This window comes from Hemicordylus capensis, unplaced genomic scaffold (assembly GCF_027244095.1).
Source record: "Hemicordylus capensis ecotype Gifberg unplaced genomic scaffold, rHemCap1.1.pri scaffold_30, whole genome shotgun sequence".
Taxonomy (NCBI): Eukaryota; Metazoa; Chordata; class Lepidosauria; order Squamata; family Cordylidae; genus Hemicordylus; species Hemicordylus capensis.
In genome coordinates, this window is record NW_026513640.1 from 76,832 (window position 1) to 91,398 (window position 14,567).

General features: G+C 57.4%; 2 protein-coding genes across 3 annotated transcripts; one reads left to right on the forward strand and one right to left on the reverse strand.

Annotated features, from left to right (window-relative positions):
* The first annotated feature begins 4,892 nt into the window (after window positions 1-4,892).
* On the forward strand, window positions 4,893-14,512 carry CRYBB1 (crystallin beta B1). Of its 2 annotated transcripts, none has more exons than XM_053282727.1 (6): window positions 4,893-6,326; window positions 10,502-10,655; window positions 10,837-10,955; window positions 13,132-13,264; window positions 13,725-13,867; window positions 14,207-14,512. In XM_053282727.1, exons 2-6 carry the CDS (start codon window positions 10,521-10,523, stop codon window positions 14,388-14,390), a joined length of 714 nt encoding a protein of 237 aa, XP_053138702.1. In that variant the 5' UTR covers window positions 4,893-6,326; window positions 10,502-10,520; the 3' UTR covers window positions 14,391-14,512. The 2 variants fall into 2 exon arrangements, with proteins under 2 accessions (XP_053138702.1, XP_053138701.1); XM_053282726.1 differs by lacking the exon at window positions 4,893-6,326 and adding an exon at window positions 7,764-7,899 and having other exon boundaries at window positions 10,496-10,655.
* CRYBA4 (crystallin beta A4) lies at window positions 4,920-7,837 on the reverse strand. Its single transcript, XM_053282728.1, has 5 exons — window positions 7,724-7,837; window positions 7,030-7,148; window positions 6,146-6,287; window positions 5,732-5,874; window positions 4,920-5,200 (listed from the first exon to the last, which is right to left on the reverse strand). Exons 1-5 carry the CDS (start codon window positions 7,760-7,762, stop codon window positions 5,053-5,055), a joined length of 591 nt encoding a protein of 196 aa, XP_053138703.1. The 5' UTR covers window positions 7,763-7,837; the 3' UTR covers window positions 4,920-5,052.
* Window positions 14,513-14,567: the final 55 nt, after the last annotated feature.

Sequence of the window (14,567 nt, forward strand, 5' to 3'; positions counted from 1 at the left end):
ATCCAGATGGCTCGGAAGAGGGCCCTGTGGGGACAGTAACGGCGGCTTCTACCATCGCCACTTCCTTTGCTGCAGATTCCCAAAGGGAGCCTCATTCCTCAGCTCCCATCTCCAGCCATCACAGAACCAAGAGGGATAAAACAACCATGCCCAGTCTAGGTCCACTGAATACACAGCTCTCTTTCAAAAGATTGCAAGGAAAGATCATGCCATTTCAGGGCAGACACCACACAGCCCTCCTTCATGCAATGCATCATTCACTTGCAGCATGCATTGCCACATGGCATGGCATGGTTGCAGGGGTTGCCAACCAATGGGCGGGGGTGGACCCAGACTGGCCTGTGCTTTTAGCAGCGGACATCAGCATGGGGCACTCTGCATAGCATGGAGGTGAGCATTGCTAATGACTGCAGATCAAGCTGCTCCTAAGGGCACAGGAGCCGGTGTTGGCAGAGAAGGTGGCAGTTCTAGAATAAGTGACTTTAGAAAATCAAACCAGAGAGCAAAATTCAGAGAGGACAGGTCTCCTTTCCAAGGCAATTTGCTGTTGGAGCTAGGAATGAAATGAGACTTAAGCAGCATTTCCTGTAAAAGGGATTCCCAAATGTGAACTACAACTCCCATAAAAGCCGTTCCAGATGGGGATGCTGGGAGTTGTAGTCAAGAACATCTGGAAATCTCTGTTCCCAGGACCCTGGACTGGGTGTGATTGATTCTGTGGGAAGCTCACACTGCATCATTGGTTGCCTCTGGGGGAGTTGTTTTCTGTATGTCTTTCTTTAATCATGGGCTGTATTCTGTGTTTTCTATGGATTTGTTTGTTTGTTTTTTAAATCATTTTTTCCTTAACTATAATTAGCTGCCCTGGAAAGCTTTGCTTGAAGGCTGGGGTTAAAAACTCTGCAAATGAATGCATCCTCCCATGAGGGAACTGTGCCCCTCTTGCCCAGTCCAGGGTCAGGTTTTTACTGCAGTTGCTCTCTTACACACACGCACCCTTCCCCTGTGATTCAATCAGCCATCTTACACTTTAGGAACAAAATTGTCCCACCGATCTTTTCACACTGCCCATTTTATCTTCTTCTCAATTGGTTGCTGGTATTTGCTGTGCATATTCCACACCCACACCCAGATAACCCAGATAGGTCTTACTTGAAGGACTACATCTCTTGGGACATCCCCTAAGATGACTTGCAGAATCAAGTTGTGCATCATCACCCTGGCAGCCACTCAGCTCCACCCAGAGTTCGGGCTGTTTCCAGCCGCTGCCTGAGGGCTTCGTTCTCGGCTGAGGTGGTACTCGGCACCTTTGGCCTGCAGCCCCTGAGTCCTGCCACAGAGCCGAGGGCCTCAGGGTGCCCATCTGGCCCCAACAAGAAGAGGACTGTGTGGGCCGCCTGGAGAGCGTGGCAGCCTGGAGAGGGTGGCAGTCCGTTTCCTGCCCGCCTGCCTTCCGGAGTCTCATCATTTCTGTGTGAGTTGCTTGGTAGTTCCCACCTGGAAGCCGAGAGGATGAAGAGCGTGCTGTAAAAATATTCATCTCCAAATGAAAATGACTCTAATTGGATTCCCACCTTCAGAGGTCGGGTCACCGTTGCATTCTCCATCAGACTTGTCCAGTCAGCAGAGGCCCTGCAAAGCCTTTTCAAATTGAAATGGCGATTGGCTGGCTGAGGTTAATAGGAGTGTTGGAAAATAAATAGGTTATTGATTGATAATAACAATACGCTGACTGCAGCCTTACCTTGCTGACCTTCCCTCACCCGATATTACAGAAAACCCAGTTAGCATCTCATTATGGCCAGCTGGCTTGCATGGCAAGGCTGGGGATTAATGAGCAGGTGCTGTGGGACGAGGGGCAGGCGGCGGGGGAGGTTCTGGGCACCAGTGGGGCACCGGGGTGGGAGCCCAGCTGGGGTTCCTCATGCCTGCATCCCAGGCTGGGTGCAGAGAACTGGGTCTCCTCCGGGGAAGCCGCGGCACGTGCCGGGTGTGGAGCTGTCTTGGCTGGGACAGGGCTGGGTGACCAGTCGGGGCGGAGCCCTGAGGGTTGCACACCTTGCCAGAGCTTAACCTCCACCGCTGCGCAGCTGAGCTGGTCTCCTTGTGAGTGGCTGGCAGTGGAGGCCGAGAGAGAGCAGGGTCTGCCCTGGCTTGCATCTGAATGGGAGACTTGATGATGTGTGAGCACTGGGAGATCTTCCCCTCAGGGGATGGATGGAGCCACTCTAGGAAGAGCACCTGCCTGCTTGCATGCAGAAGAGTCCAAGTTCCCTGCCTGCTATCCCCAGATAGGGCTAAGAGAGACAACGGCCTGGAGAAGCCGCTGCCAGTCTGCGTAGACAATACTGAACTGGATGGACCAAGGGTCTGACTCGGTAGACGGCAGCTTCCTCTGTTCCTATACCACAGCCTCGGAACGCCTAGCGCATCAAGCCAGTTGTGAGAGCTGAAGGCTGATATTCCCTTTGGGAACTGAGATCTCCCTGGGAGTAAGCTAGTTTTGGAGGCCACAAAAGCCTCTCTCCTTCAGAGCCTGTTTTTGTGGCCTCAGAAACTAGCTTACTCCCAGGGACATAGGAAGCTGTCTGAGCCAGACCATTGGTCCATCTAGCTCAGCATTCTCTCCCCAGACTGTCTGGCGTTTCAGTTGAGGCACCAGCCAGGGTGGGACAGACAGGCAATGCAGGCGGGTCCTGGGAAGCATTTCTTGTCCAAGAGCACCATCTACCGCCCAATCAAGACTGGCTGAATTTCGCTCTCAGGCCAGGAGATTTCTCTGCACCATAGGTTGACTTGCAACAAGATGTGGGATGTGGATTATCACTGCAGTTGCTTCAAAAAAATGTTTATAAACTTTAAATTAAAAAACAAACACTTGCAGCCATGGGGAGCCCCAATCTGGAGTGACCTGCAGAGGAGGGGGATTAACCCTTCACCCCTGTATCATTATGAAAATCCACCCCCACCGCACCTGCAAAAGCTCTTGTTTGTCCCAGGAAGGAAACTGACTTGCACCCATCTGGTGGTTTTCTACTTGGGCAAAGGAGAGCAATTTGGGCAGTTTTCATAGGGGAAACGGCATGGAGGGGGTGAGGGGCAAGCTCCCTCTACCCTTGCGCCACAGTCCTGATCTGGAACAGGGTGGGTCTTTCTCTGCATCCACCATGTTTACAGAAAGTTCATCAGGGTGGGAAGGAAGGTGGCCCGGCATTCAGCGTTTCCTCGAGACTGACTCTCTCTCTCTCTCTCTCTCTCACACACACACACACACACAAACCCTTTAGTGTTTGTTTCTGTAGCATTTCCAGAAGTGCTTCACAGACAGGTTTGCCAAATATCGGCTTCCTGCCTTTGGTGTCTTCTCCCTCTGCCTCCTTCTTTCCAATTTATTTGCCATGGAAGAACCATGGTCCGTGTTCTGAGGTTGGCCCAAAGAGATGATGGGGAGTATCCTGGCCTGCTCCTTGAGCGGCAGCGGCAGCGGGACATGCAGGGGAGACGCTTGATCCTCATGCAATGAGAAGCTTTGCCAGCAAAAACTGCCTCTCAGATGCTGCCCAGTGCACAGCAACAAGGCCAGGTGGAGCAGCTGGCAATCTGTGGCGGCTGCAGCTCCTTTCTAGCTGTGTTTTAGATTTTGCACATTTGTGTGTGTCTGTCTCCCCACCCCCACACCATTTAGGAAGCTTCCCTCATCATTGTGCAATGCTTTGCCTGCCTGCCTCTCCTCCAGAAGTGTGCCTGCAAACCCCTCCGGCTGCCTTTTAACTGGGCCATTCTTGCCTTCTATTCTATCATCCTTTCTCCCCACCCCACCCCAGGCATAGAAAGAGTTAAACAATGGCACTGCCTCCCTGGCTGGTTCACAAGGCATGCTGGGAGCTGTAGTTCAGAGCCCGTGGACTCTAAAACTACAGTTCCCAGAAGTGACTTGGTTCCAAGATGTAGCTATGACTAGAGAGATTTCTACTAGAGGTTGCCAGCTGTCGCTTTCATTGGTGTGGAGGGAAGGAAGATGCTTTGGATGGTGGCTTTCTTGGGCTGCAATGCAGGTGTAACTCCGCACTTCCCTCTGCCAGACTTTCCTATGTCACAGAAAGGGTGCAGCACTGGAAAGAGTGCTTTGCCTGGAAACTGTATGGCAGATGGAAAACCAAGAGGTGTGCGGTGTGTACAGACACACATAAATGCAAGCACTGAGTAGGTTGGGGAAATTCACTTTTTAATTTCTTTTTTATTTTATTAAATTTATTTTTTTATTTCTTGCTTAGAACAATCTTCTCTCCCAATCCTGGGTGCTTTTTACAGCATAAGGCAACCACGAACAGCCTTGATTGGCTGCAAACCAGCACATCCCTAACAAGTGCTAAACCAAGGATTCTCACTGAAGCTTGTTCAGCCTCAGATTCGGAAGGGCAGGTGAAATTTCAACGGGGCTTGGAGCAATTCAGAGGAAGTTTCGAGGGCAGCTTGCCTGTGGCTGGAGGCTGACGGGTGAAGGGTTTTCCGTTAATTTGGGGCCCTGTTGCCTTTTCCCCCCGCAGTGGAGGTGGTGTTCGGTTCTTCTGGGTGAGCCGGTCACCCCCCCCCCCCACCCCACACTTTCCCCGACTGCTTCTGTAGCGCGAGGTAGCCCCACTCGCTCACGGGGAACCAGGCACTCGGCCACACAGGCCTCCGGGCTGGAGAGCAGCAGCACTGCGGACCCTGCTAGGCTGTCCATCCCAGCAGCCACAGGGGGGCGCCACAGTCCCATTCCACAGAGCAGCCGCCGCCGCCGCCGCCGCCTGCATGAGCAGCGCTCCTTGGAGCAACGACGCCGCGGAGCGAGCCAAGCACTGGAAACGGGTGAACCAAAGAGACTTTATTGCACGCAGAAGAAGGCGGGACTCCCCGCAGCGCGAGGGCCTGCCTGGCTTCCCGATATGGCTTTGCTGCTGCTGCCCGTGCATGGCGATGCGCGGGGGGCGGGCAGGGGACCCAGCCGTCCGTGGGGGCGCCCCGGTTGCCTCCGGTGCCCAGGTGCTGCTCGCTCGCTCGCTCGCTCGCTCACTGCTGTATCCGGCGAATGGATTGCACCTGGGAGGTCTGCGCGTGAGAGCCCAGTTCCCGGAAGTGCTTGTATTGGCCCCCGTGGCGGTCACTTTCCACGACGTACTGGAAGCCCCGGTACCCGGGGAACTGGGAGCACACCCAGCTGGGGAGAGGGGAGAGGGGGAGAGGCGTCAGCAGCAGCAGCAGCAGCAGATCCAGCGAGCCTGAGCCTGGCCCTAGCAGCGGGGCTTGGAGGCAGCCAGCGAGGGGGCCCCTCCTCCGCCCTTGTCCCGGGGGCAAAGGGGCCAGCGTGAGCCAGGAGGACAGCAGTCCCTCAGCTGCCTGCGGAGCTCTGCAAAAGCTCGATCTGGGCCGTGCTCCTTGAAGGGCAGCAGAACCCCCATAGAGCCAGCCTGGGGTAGTGGTGAGAGTGCTGGGCTAGGAGCGGGGAGACCCGAGTTCAAATCCCCCTTCGGCCAGGAGACTAGCTGGGTGACTCTGGGCCAGTCACTTCTCTCTCAGCCTAACCTGCTTCACGGGGTTGCTGTGAAAGAGAAACTTAAGTATGTGCTGCTTGGAGGAAGAGCGGGATATAAATGTAATAATAATAATAATAATAACAACCCCGGCTTCCATCACATCGTCCTCAGTCCGTGAATGTGGGAACCCTCCCCTGCCCCGTCCCCAGACTTACGCGCCAGAGTGGACGTGGAGTGAGCCCACCTCACTGCTGCCCCAGCCCATGGCCTGGAGGGAGGGGCAGTCCTCGCTCAGCTCTCCTTTGCGGCCCAGGAAACTCTCGTGCTCAAAGACGGACATCCTGCTCTCCTGGTGATTCTGTGGCAGGAGGAGAGGGCAGCATCATCTCGGCTCTTGGCTCTCTGCTGGAGTCGGGGGCGGGCAGGCAGCAGCTCCCTCCAGGGTCCCACACTCCAGGGTCCCCCACTACCCCACCGTGACTCTCTCCGGGAGCCACCCCCCCTGTGGGGCCACTGACTTGGCAGAGCCCCTGATGGCCTCTGCGTGTGGGCGAGGCCTCCGGACGCCACAGGACACTGCTGCACCGTTTGACTCTGTGCCCCGTTGGGCCATGGCCATCCCCACTCACCGCGCAGGAGATGGGCCGGAAGGAGCTCAGCCTCCGGACGTGGTAGGCATTGCTGCCACTCCAAGCTTGCCAGCAGGGGTAGCTGCCTCTCTCCAGGACAAACTGCTGCCCCTGGAAGCCAGGGTGCTCAAAGCCGACCCACCTGTGGGGACAATGCTGTCAGGCCTCCTGGCTTCCCACGGTAAGGATAGCCCTCCCTTGTTCCGGACACACACACCCCTCTGGGACCCTGCAGCGTGACCGGGGGGGGGGCAGCGGCAGAGAGATCTTGGTGGCTCACCAGGCAGCAGCACCAGCTCTGGGGGGCATGGCTGACTTAGGGGGTAGATGGTGGGGGGAGGACCCACACCATATCAAGAGGTTGATCGGGGCGCTTTCCAGTTTATACCCTAGAACAGCAGTAAAATGCTTCAGCTTGTCAGGGCCGTATTGAAAATGACCCCCAGAATCTCAAACTCCTACAATGGGAAAACACCGCTACATTTTTGCAACGCACATGCAACATTGTAGCACTATAATGCAAAGATAAAACCTGAAATAAGGTGTCGGAAATGTGGACGGCCCCTTGCTGTCAACGCAGGGGCTGTGGTGTCACAACACTGGAAGCACGCTTAGCAGGTCCATAGTAGTGACCTTGTTGTGGGGTTTAATCTGGAAAGCACCCTGGCCAGTCAAGTGGGACACTACTGCTGCCTGTTTAAAAGGTGTGATTGTGAGATTCCCCCTCTGGAACTCACAGCGACCTTGCAGGGGAGAATGGGCTGGGGGCAAAAAGGTAGGGCCGTTGCCTGTCCACAGAGCAGTCCAGCTTTTTTAGAAGGAAAGGGTGTGGGTAGCCCCAGTCACCAGAGGGGAGGAATTGGCCCACGGAGCGACCCACTCACGTGCCACTTTCCACACGGGCGGAGTTCACGGTGTCGAAGCCGCAGGATCTGATGTCATAGCACTCGGAGGTGAACTCCTGCCTGCGGCCCTGGAAGGATGGCTCATCCCAAGTCACGATCTGAGGGGGCGACACCACAAAGCACTGGGGCTCCAGTCCCTCCCAGGGCCCAAGGAGAACCCACCAAGTCAGTGGCCAAGGGGGGAGAGAGCTCACCCTTCCCCCGGTCCCCGGATCTGTCTCTTGCCCTCCCTTGAGAGTTGGGGCTTCATCAAGGAAAGGATTAGTAGAAGAGAGCAGGGAGCCCCTCACCCCTCCTCTGGGCTGCAGGGAGGAGGAAGCAGTGCGCGCGCACACACACACACACACACACACACACATGCACGTTCACCTCCACATGCCACACACATGGGCCCTGTGTGGCTGCATCAGCAAACACATCTTGGTCACTTCCCGGGGGTGCAGCTATAATTGAGCGGAGGGGTTCAAAGAACCCGGGGCTCCCAGTTCCACCCCTCCCTATGTTCTTCATTGTCTCCCTCACTCCGAGGGGCCACCAGAGAGGGGTGAGTACAGGCCCCCTCTCCCCTAGCTACGCCCCTGTCACTTCCCCTGCTCCCCCAAGTTCGGCCCTGACCCTGACCCTGACCCCTCTCCCTGGGCTCCACACCCTGCAAGATCGCCCTGCTCCATACCTTCCAGAGTCCAGCGACTTTCCCACTTTTGAGGCTCATGACAGTGGCTGGTCCACAGCTGCAGGAGAACAAGAGGGCCACGTCAACGCAGAAGGTGGCCGCTGAGCCAAAGGAAGCCCCACAGACAGCTTTTGATGTCACAGTTCATGCCTGGAACACGAGCATTTGGGATAAAGGTGAGATTGTCTCTGAGCATGTGCAAAGTGCAAGACAAAGTCCTGGAACCTGCTTTCAGGAATAACCGGAGTGATTGCAGAGTGTGCTTGCCTCTGAATGTGTGCAGAGGCTACTTCCACACCAGCAGCAAACCCGCCATTTTAGGGGTGCCACCGTTCCAGGGATCTGCCTCCCTCTCCAGATGACTCTTGAAAGCAGTTCTGGAGATGATGATGGTTCGGCATTGAGGGAGAATCTCCAGGAATCGCTTCAGTCAAGTTGTCCACCACCCTATGATGCCATCGAGACGAGTCCTTCAGAAACCACCTCGACCCACCGGTCCCCCCCTCCCCACGAGCCGTCCGCTGAGCCAGTGGCCCCCTGGGGTCATGGCACACAAAGCCCACCTGTGGCTGGGGGGGGCAGCAGCAGCAGCCAAGGTGACCAGGCCCCCAGTGCTTACCTGGGCGGCCACTGTCAGCCCGGCTCTTCCCACCAGCCGCTCGTCCGTCTTGTGAGGGGTTTTTATACTCGAATGTTGCCATTCAAATCTCCCGACTCAGCACAGCAACAAAAGGTTGCCTCTCTGAGGATCAAGCAGGCAGCCAGGAGGCCGGCCCAGCTGGCTGCTCAAGCCTCGCCCCAGAGGCTCCCCGCTTGCTCCAAGGGGTCCGCCCCCTATCACAACAGCTGGAGACCCCAGAGCGGGGGGGGGGAGCAGGAGGCCTCTAGGCTGGCCCTGGAGTCACAAGCTCTTTCCAGATGCCGGCAGAGGCCTAATGGTGAAGGCGGGGGGGGGGTTGATGGTGGTTTGCCCATCCAGTAGGTCAAGTGGGAGGGGGTCACGCCTGAACCTCCCTGCTATGTCCCCCTCTTCGACTGTTAAAATGAGTGCCCTGTTTTCTCTCCCGGGGAAATCAAAGAGACTAACTTTGGTTCAAGTTAGTAACTGGAATTAAGCAAACCCTCAGAGTAACCAAAACAATCGGTCACAGCTAGTCATGATGGCTCTATAGAACCTCCTGGTTCAGGGGCAGTCTACCTCTGGATACCAGTTGCTGGGGACCAATGATGATGTGTTGGGGGGTGTTGCCCTGATCTCCTGCTTCTGTCAGAGGCACCTGGCTATCCACCATGGGAAACGAGATGCTGGCCAAGATGGACCTCCGTGGGCCCAATCCAGCTATGATTCTGTTGGGCTGAGAAGAGGTCCAGGTCAAACTAAGTGGCCCATGGGCTCCTACTTGCTTTCTGGTGCTTCAGACAGCCTGGCTTTGAGGTGGGGGTTGCAAAGGGTCCCCCAGGCCAGGCCTCTTCATCCTGTCCACAAAGAAAGGTGCTGGGTCAGCGGCCAGTGGTGCATGGGGAGGGAGAGGGAAAGCTGTGTGTGTGTGTGTGTGTGTGTGTGTATGCATGTACCGTGGGGGGGGGGGCTGCCCAGTGTTTTTCCGGCTGAGCAGCCCCATTGCGAGATATGATGACGGTGGCCTTTGGGGCAGACTCCGATGAGCCAGCACTTCCATTGTGCCCGTCTGGGACCCGGCCCTGGCTGAGGTATAAAGCAGGGCGCCGGTTGCCTGGCAGCGGTGCTGGCCTCTTGCTCGCTCCCTCTCTGGCTCCAGCACAGAACCCCAGTGGCCCAGGTAAGAGGAGGGGGCAGCCCCCTGTGTGCGCCTGGAGGCTGGGGTGTGTGTGTGTGCTAGGTTCCCCCCACCCCCCGCAATAGAGGCCTGCCCTGCTCCCCAGCAGTGAGGACACAGACACACACGGCTCGCCCCTTCGCCCAGCCTTCCTCTTGGCTGGCAGCAGGATGGAGAGCAGGCAGGCCAGACCAAGGCTTGTTGGGCCCTTTCAACATCCGGGGGTGGGAGGGGGGGCAGCCTGCCTTGACCAAGGCCCAGCACTGGCCCAGGTTCAAGCGGTGGCCTGCCTCTTCGTGCACAGATCCCCCCCACAGTGTGTGCCACAGTACACACGTGCAGGGTGATCCCTGTCTGTCCTGAAGGCCGCCAGCTCTGACCAAAGAAGCTCTTCTTGGAAATAGTCCCCCCTGCAATGCTTTTCACAATATCCAGCCCAGGGGCGGAGCCACCCTTGTGCGAACAGGTTCAAAGAACCCAGGCCGCCAATGGAAAAGGCCACCAAAAGCCCCCATGCGCGTGACATCCCAGCTCTCCCCCACCCATCCCCGGGCTCCAGAGAACCCGAGCGAGCTCTTGCTTTCAGGCAGCATTTGCTACCTGACAGCCTTTATTTCCCTTTCTCTCCCTCCAGTGAGGCAGCCAACCCTGGGGAGTTGACAGCCATATCTTTCCGCCAGCGAGAAAGATCCCTCTGTCCAAAAGCACTCCCACCATCAGCATTCTGGGCAGGCTGCAGTCCCAGGGTCAGTCTGTCTGTCTGGTGTCCTGGCTCCATAAGACAGGCCCTAGAGGCAAAGGAATCAGCTCAAGGGGGCAGGAAGAGGGTGGCTCCAGGTGGGTCAGGTGGGCTGGGCCACCTTCCCCTGCTCCCTGGGGCTGGTGCTGGGCTGGTGCCCAAAATCCATAGTGCAGAGACCCCAGCGGCACCTCCTTGCACCTGAAAGTGGGGTCTCTGATGGGGCAGGTGTTCCAGTTCCAGGCCTCCGCTGGACACAGCCATGTCTGAATGCACAGAAGCCACCCCTCCGAGCCACGGCCCTGACAGGAAGGGGAAAGGCAGCCCCGTGCCATCCACAAATTCCTCTCCCGACTCCAACGGCCAGAGCGAGGAGGCTTCTGGGGAACCTTTCCGGGTAAGCAGCTCCCTGGAAAAGAAGCCCTTTTGGAACAAAGAGGAGTTGTGGGTGGGGGGAGCATCCTTGGTAGTGGGAGGCAACCCTGCTCCGGCTAGACCTGCCCACCAGCCCCTGCTGGCTTGGCCTCCGGCTCGCTCTTTCGCTCACTTCTGGACACTCTGGGTGTGGCTTCTTTCAGATCGTTGTGTTTGACCAAGAGAACTTCCAGGGCCAGCAGATGGAATTCACCAGTGAATGCTTAAACCTGGGTGACCGAGGCTTTGACCGGGTGCGGAGCATCATCGTGGCCTCCGGACCGTAAGTGATCTCCATCAAGGAGATGGGCCGGGGTGGGGGGCAGGCCTGTATGTGTGCCCCCCAAGAGCAGATCAGAGTGGCTCCTCACTGGGGCCAGCACTGAACTTTCACACAGCGTGAAATGCAAAGCGACTGAGCATTTTCTAGGGGAGACCAGCAAGCTTCTGAGAAGAGAGGAACTTCTCAGAGGTGGGGAGGCCCCACACATTCTCACTTAGGCATATGCACAGCACAGCTCTTGAAACCCCAAAGAGGGAGATTTAGGCTTCAGATTGAAAAGCCCCAGCCCTTGTCTGCACTGCTTATTAATCTATGTCAATGTCAACAAATGTGTATGGGTTTTGGTTTTTGTTTGCATCTGTTCTGATAATAAATTACAAATTGATTCCAGTAACAGCCATTAAAGCAACCTTATACTCCCATATTTAGGAAGAAGTCCCATTTCATTGCTTGGGATTTACCTCTGAGTAAACCCCTGCTAACTTGGCAAAGATGCACCTTTTTAATATGGTGATTCTCTTTATTTAGCAGGGGGAGAGCAACTGGCCCTATCCAGCCCCAGCATAGTACCTCCAGTGACTGTTGCTGGTGTCTATCTGATGTTTTTAGATTGTGTGCCTTTTGGGGACAGGGAGCCATCTTATTGATCTGTTATGTCTCTGTGTAAACCGCCCTGAGCCATTTTTTGAAGGGCGGCATAGAAATTGAATAAATAATAATAACAAACAAACAAGCAGAGCCTTCCACTTCACACGTGAACAATCAATAGCCTTGTCCACACAGTCATTTGAATCCAGGTTTAATGTGGGTGACCAACACGGAAGTGACTGTGTGAGCCCATGTCCAGCTGGTTTACAGCCCAAGGTCCCCTCAGAAGGGGTCTGGGCTGAAAGGGCGGCTAATAAATGGTTCAAAAGCAGCTGGAAGCCTCCAGGCTGGGGCGGGGGGGGGAGCCCACCCAGTCAGAGAGCAGATCCCAGCAGCAGCAGCAGCAGCAGCAGGGAGGAGGCTGGGGAGGGAGGAAAGCGCTCTGGAGTCTCTGCAGGAGGGAGGAGCAGGGTGGGTGGGAGAACATGGGGAAGGGACCCCAGGAGCTTGGGGCAGAACCAGGGCTGCAAGAAAACCTCCCCCCGCCCCGCCCCGCCCGCCCCGTGAGACTGTGAGCTCTACAGCAGTAAAATGCTTTGGCTTGGCAAGATCCGTATTGAAAACATAAATCAAGGGCGGGAGCCGTTTGTTGTGCAAAGCCACCAGCAGGGGGAGCAGTCCTTTCTAGCTGGTGCAGACCTCCTACAAGGGGGAAGGCAGGCAGCTCTTTCCCTGCAACACACCCTTTGCAGCGCTGAAGGCATCGGAAGTGTGGAGGGCACCTTGCTGTCAGTGCAGGGACTGTGCTGTCGAAACACAAGCAGCACAGAAGCACACGTAGCAGACTCGTGGTGACACGTTGCAGTGTGCAATCTGGCCCGCGGCCTGGTGACTAGGCCTCACCCACGGCAGAGGAGAAGGCCGGCACATGGCTAGGCTGGGCCACCTCAGACTGAACCTTCCTCCATGCCAAAAGTGAGCCGGTCAGCCAGCCTTCTGTGTGGGATTCTGTTCGGATGTCTGATTCTGTGGGATTCTGTTCGGACCCTTTGTTCCATCATGTGAGCCCCCCTCCCAATCTAAAGTGGTGCAGTCCAGGCACACACACCACATAATGCTGAGGCTCACCAGAGTCCCCACCACTCCTCCTGCAGGCCATCTTGCGAGAAATGGGGCTTTTCAGCAAGTGGCTGTAGTCACTGGACAAGAGGGATGCACTCTGCGCATGCCTGGGAGCCTCTCCATCACCAGGACTTCTCCTCTCCCCAAGCTGAGCCTCTGTGCTGAACTCAAGGTCTCACTGTGGGTGGGCGAGGGGGAGGCCCAAGCCCCAGGACTCAGTTACCCAGTTGGGGAGGCACAGATGCAGGAACGCTGCCTTGAATTTGAGGTGCTGCCTGGAGGAGCGGCCATAGGACATCCAGCAGAGGGAAAGGGGAGGGAGGAGGGCGTGGAGACAGGGGCGTGGGGCCCCCTCCCTGCAGCCCCCACCGGGCCCAGCCTGTGTGCCACCATTGCTGCTGCTGCTGCTGCTGCTGGGCCCTCCTGGGGTGCTGCTCACCCCACTTCTCCCCCTTCCCCACTTCAGCTGGGTGGCCTATGAGCAGTCCAACCTACGTGGCGAGATGTTCGTCTTGGAGAAGGGCGAGTTCCCCCGATGGGACACTTGGTCCAGCAGCTGCCGGAGTGACTGCTTCCGCTCCATGCGGCCTGTGAAGATGGTGAGTCGGAGGCCGGGGGGGGGGCAGCGTGTTCCACGCTCAGGCAGTGGCAGTGGCTTCCCTCTGGGGTGGGGGAGAAAGCCACACCTCCCCAGAGAACCCTGCAGCGTGTGGAGGAGCTGGCCTTGCCTCTGCTTCCAGCCCAGAGCTCAGGGGCGAACTCCCTGCTGGGCAGGCTGCCTCCAACAACATCTCCCATGACACAAGAGACCCCAGCCAACAGGACCAGGGAAAGGGCCCCGCCAGGGGGTGCTGCAGCTCAGTGGGGTAGATCTGGACCCATGGCCGGAAGGGTAAGAGGTTCCCTCTGATCAGAACCAGCGGCTGGGCGGTGGGAGACATTTTGCAGTCGGTTTCCTATGAGAAGCAGGCCGAGCTGGAGACCTGCCGATCGGTCAGGCTGGCAGAGGCTACCCAGGCCGGTCAGGACTCTGTGCCTTTCTCTCCCCGTCCCGAGCAGGAGGCCCAGGAGCAGAAGATCCTCCTCTTTGAAAGCACCCACTTCAAGGGCAACAAAATGGAGATCCAGGAGGACGACGTGCCCAGCCTCTGGGTGCACGGCTTCTGCGGCCGAGTGGGGAGCGTCAAGGTGCCCAGTGGGATGTGAGTTGCCCTGCAGGGACCCCGGCAGGGGCTGGGCAGCAGAGAGCCCGGGAAGGTGGGCTCCAGCTGGCCCACTGCTTCCCAGCGGCTCACGGCGTCTTGCCTTTGCTCGGGGTACACCTTGACCCTTGCGGGCCCTTGCGGAAGCCAAAGCCGCGGCCACGCCAGCTCCCCGCATGCCAGGAGCTGGACCTTGGAGGCAGCAGGATTGTCGCTGTGGTCAGAGGCCTCTGTCTGCAAAGGGCCCACGGTCTCTCTGGGGTGGTGCTTTTGTGCAGCAGCTGAGCCCTGGGAAGGGGGGCTGCGTGTTCTCACCTGCTTCTCCTTCTCTCCCGGCAGCTGGGTGGGCTACCAGTACCCCGGTTACAGGGGCTACCAGTACCTCTTTGAGAGGGGAGACTTTGGACACTGGAACGAGTGGTCGGCCTTCCAGCCCCAGATCCAGTCCATCCGGCGCGTCCGAGACATGCAGTGGGGCCCCCCCAAGGGCTGCTTCCTCGCCCCCGAGAGCCCCCCCAGCTGAGCAAGCGGCTCCTTCTGCCACCCACCGAGCTCTCGGGGCTGCAACAGACGCCCCCCCCCCCCCCGGGCCTGCTTCTCACCAGAGCACAGCTGCACCCTCCTCGCCGGCTCCTCCCGTTTGTCCTCAGCACTTTCCCTGGTGCCTTTGCACTTTTTTCGTGAAAGAACTTTCTGTAGA

Excerpts from the sequence above, each read along its gene's own strand:
- CRYBB1 (XM_053282727.1), top strand. The coding sequence starts at position 10,521 with ATGTCTGAATGCACAGAAGCCACCCCTCCGAGCCACGGCCCTGACAGG. Across the intron at positions 10,656-10,836 it reads CTTCTGGGGAACCTTTCCGG|ATCGTTGTGTTTGACCAAGA; the intron begins GTAAGCAGCTCC and ends GGCTTCTTTCAG. Across the intron at positions 13,265-13,724 it reads CCATGCGGCCTGTGAAGATG|GAGGCCCAGGAGCAGAAGAT; the intron begins GTGAGTCGGAGG and ends CGTCCCGAGCAG.
- CRYBA4 (XM_053282728.1), bottom strand. The coding sequence starts at position 7,762 with ATGAGCCTCAAAAGTGGGAAAGTCGCTGGACTCTGGAAG. Across the intron at positions 7,149-7,723 it reads AAGTCGCTGGACTCTGGAAG|ATCGTGACTTGGGATGAGCC; the intron begins GTATGGAGCAGG and ends TCGCCCCCTCAG. Across the intron at positions 5,201-5,731 it reads CTCCACGTCCACTCTGGCGC|CTGGGTGTGCTCCCAGTTCC; the intron begins GTAAGTCTGGGG and ends CCCTCTCCCCAG.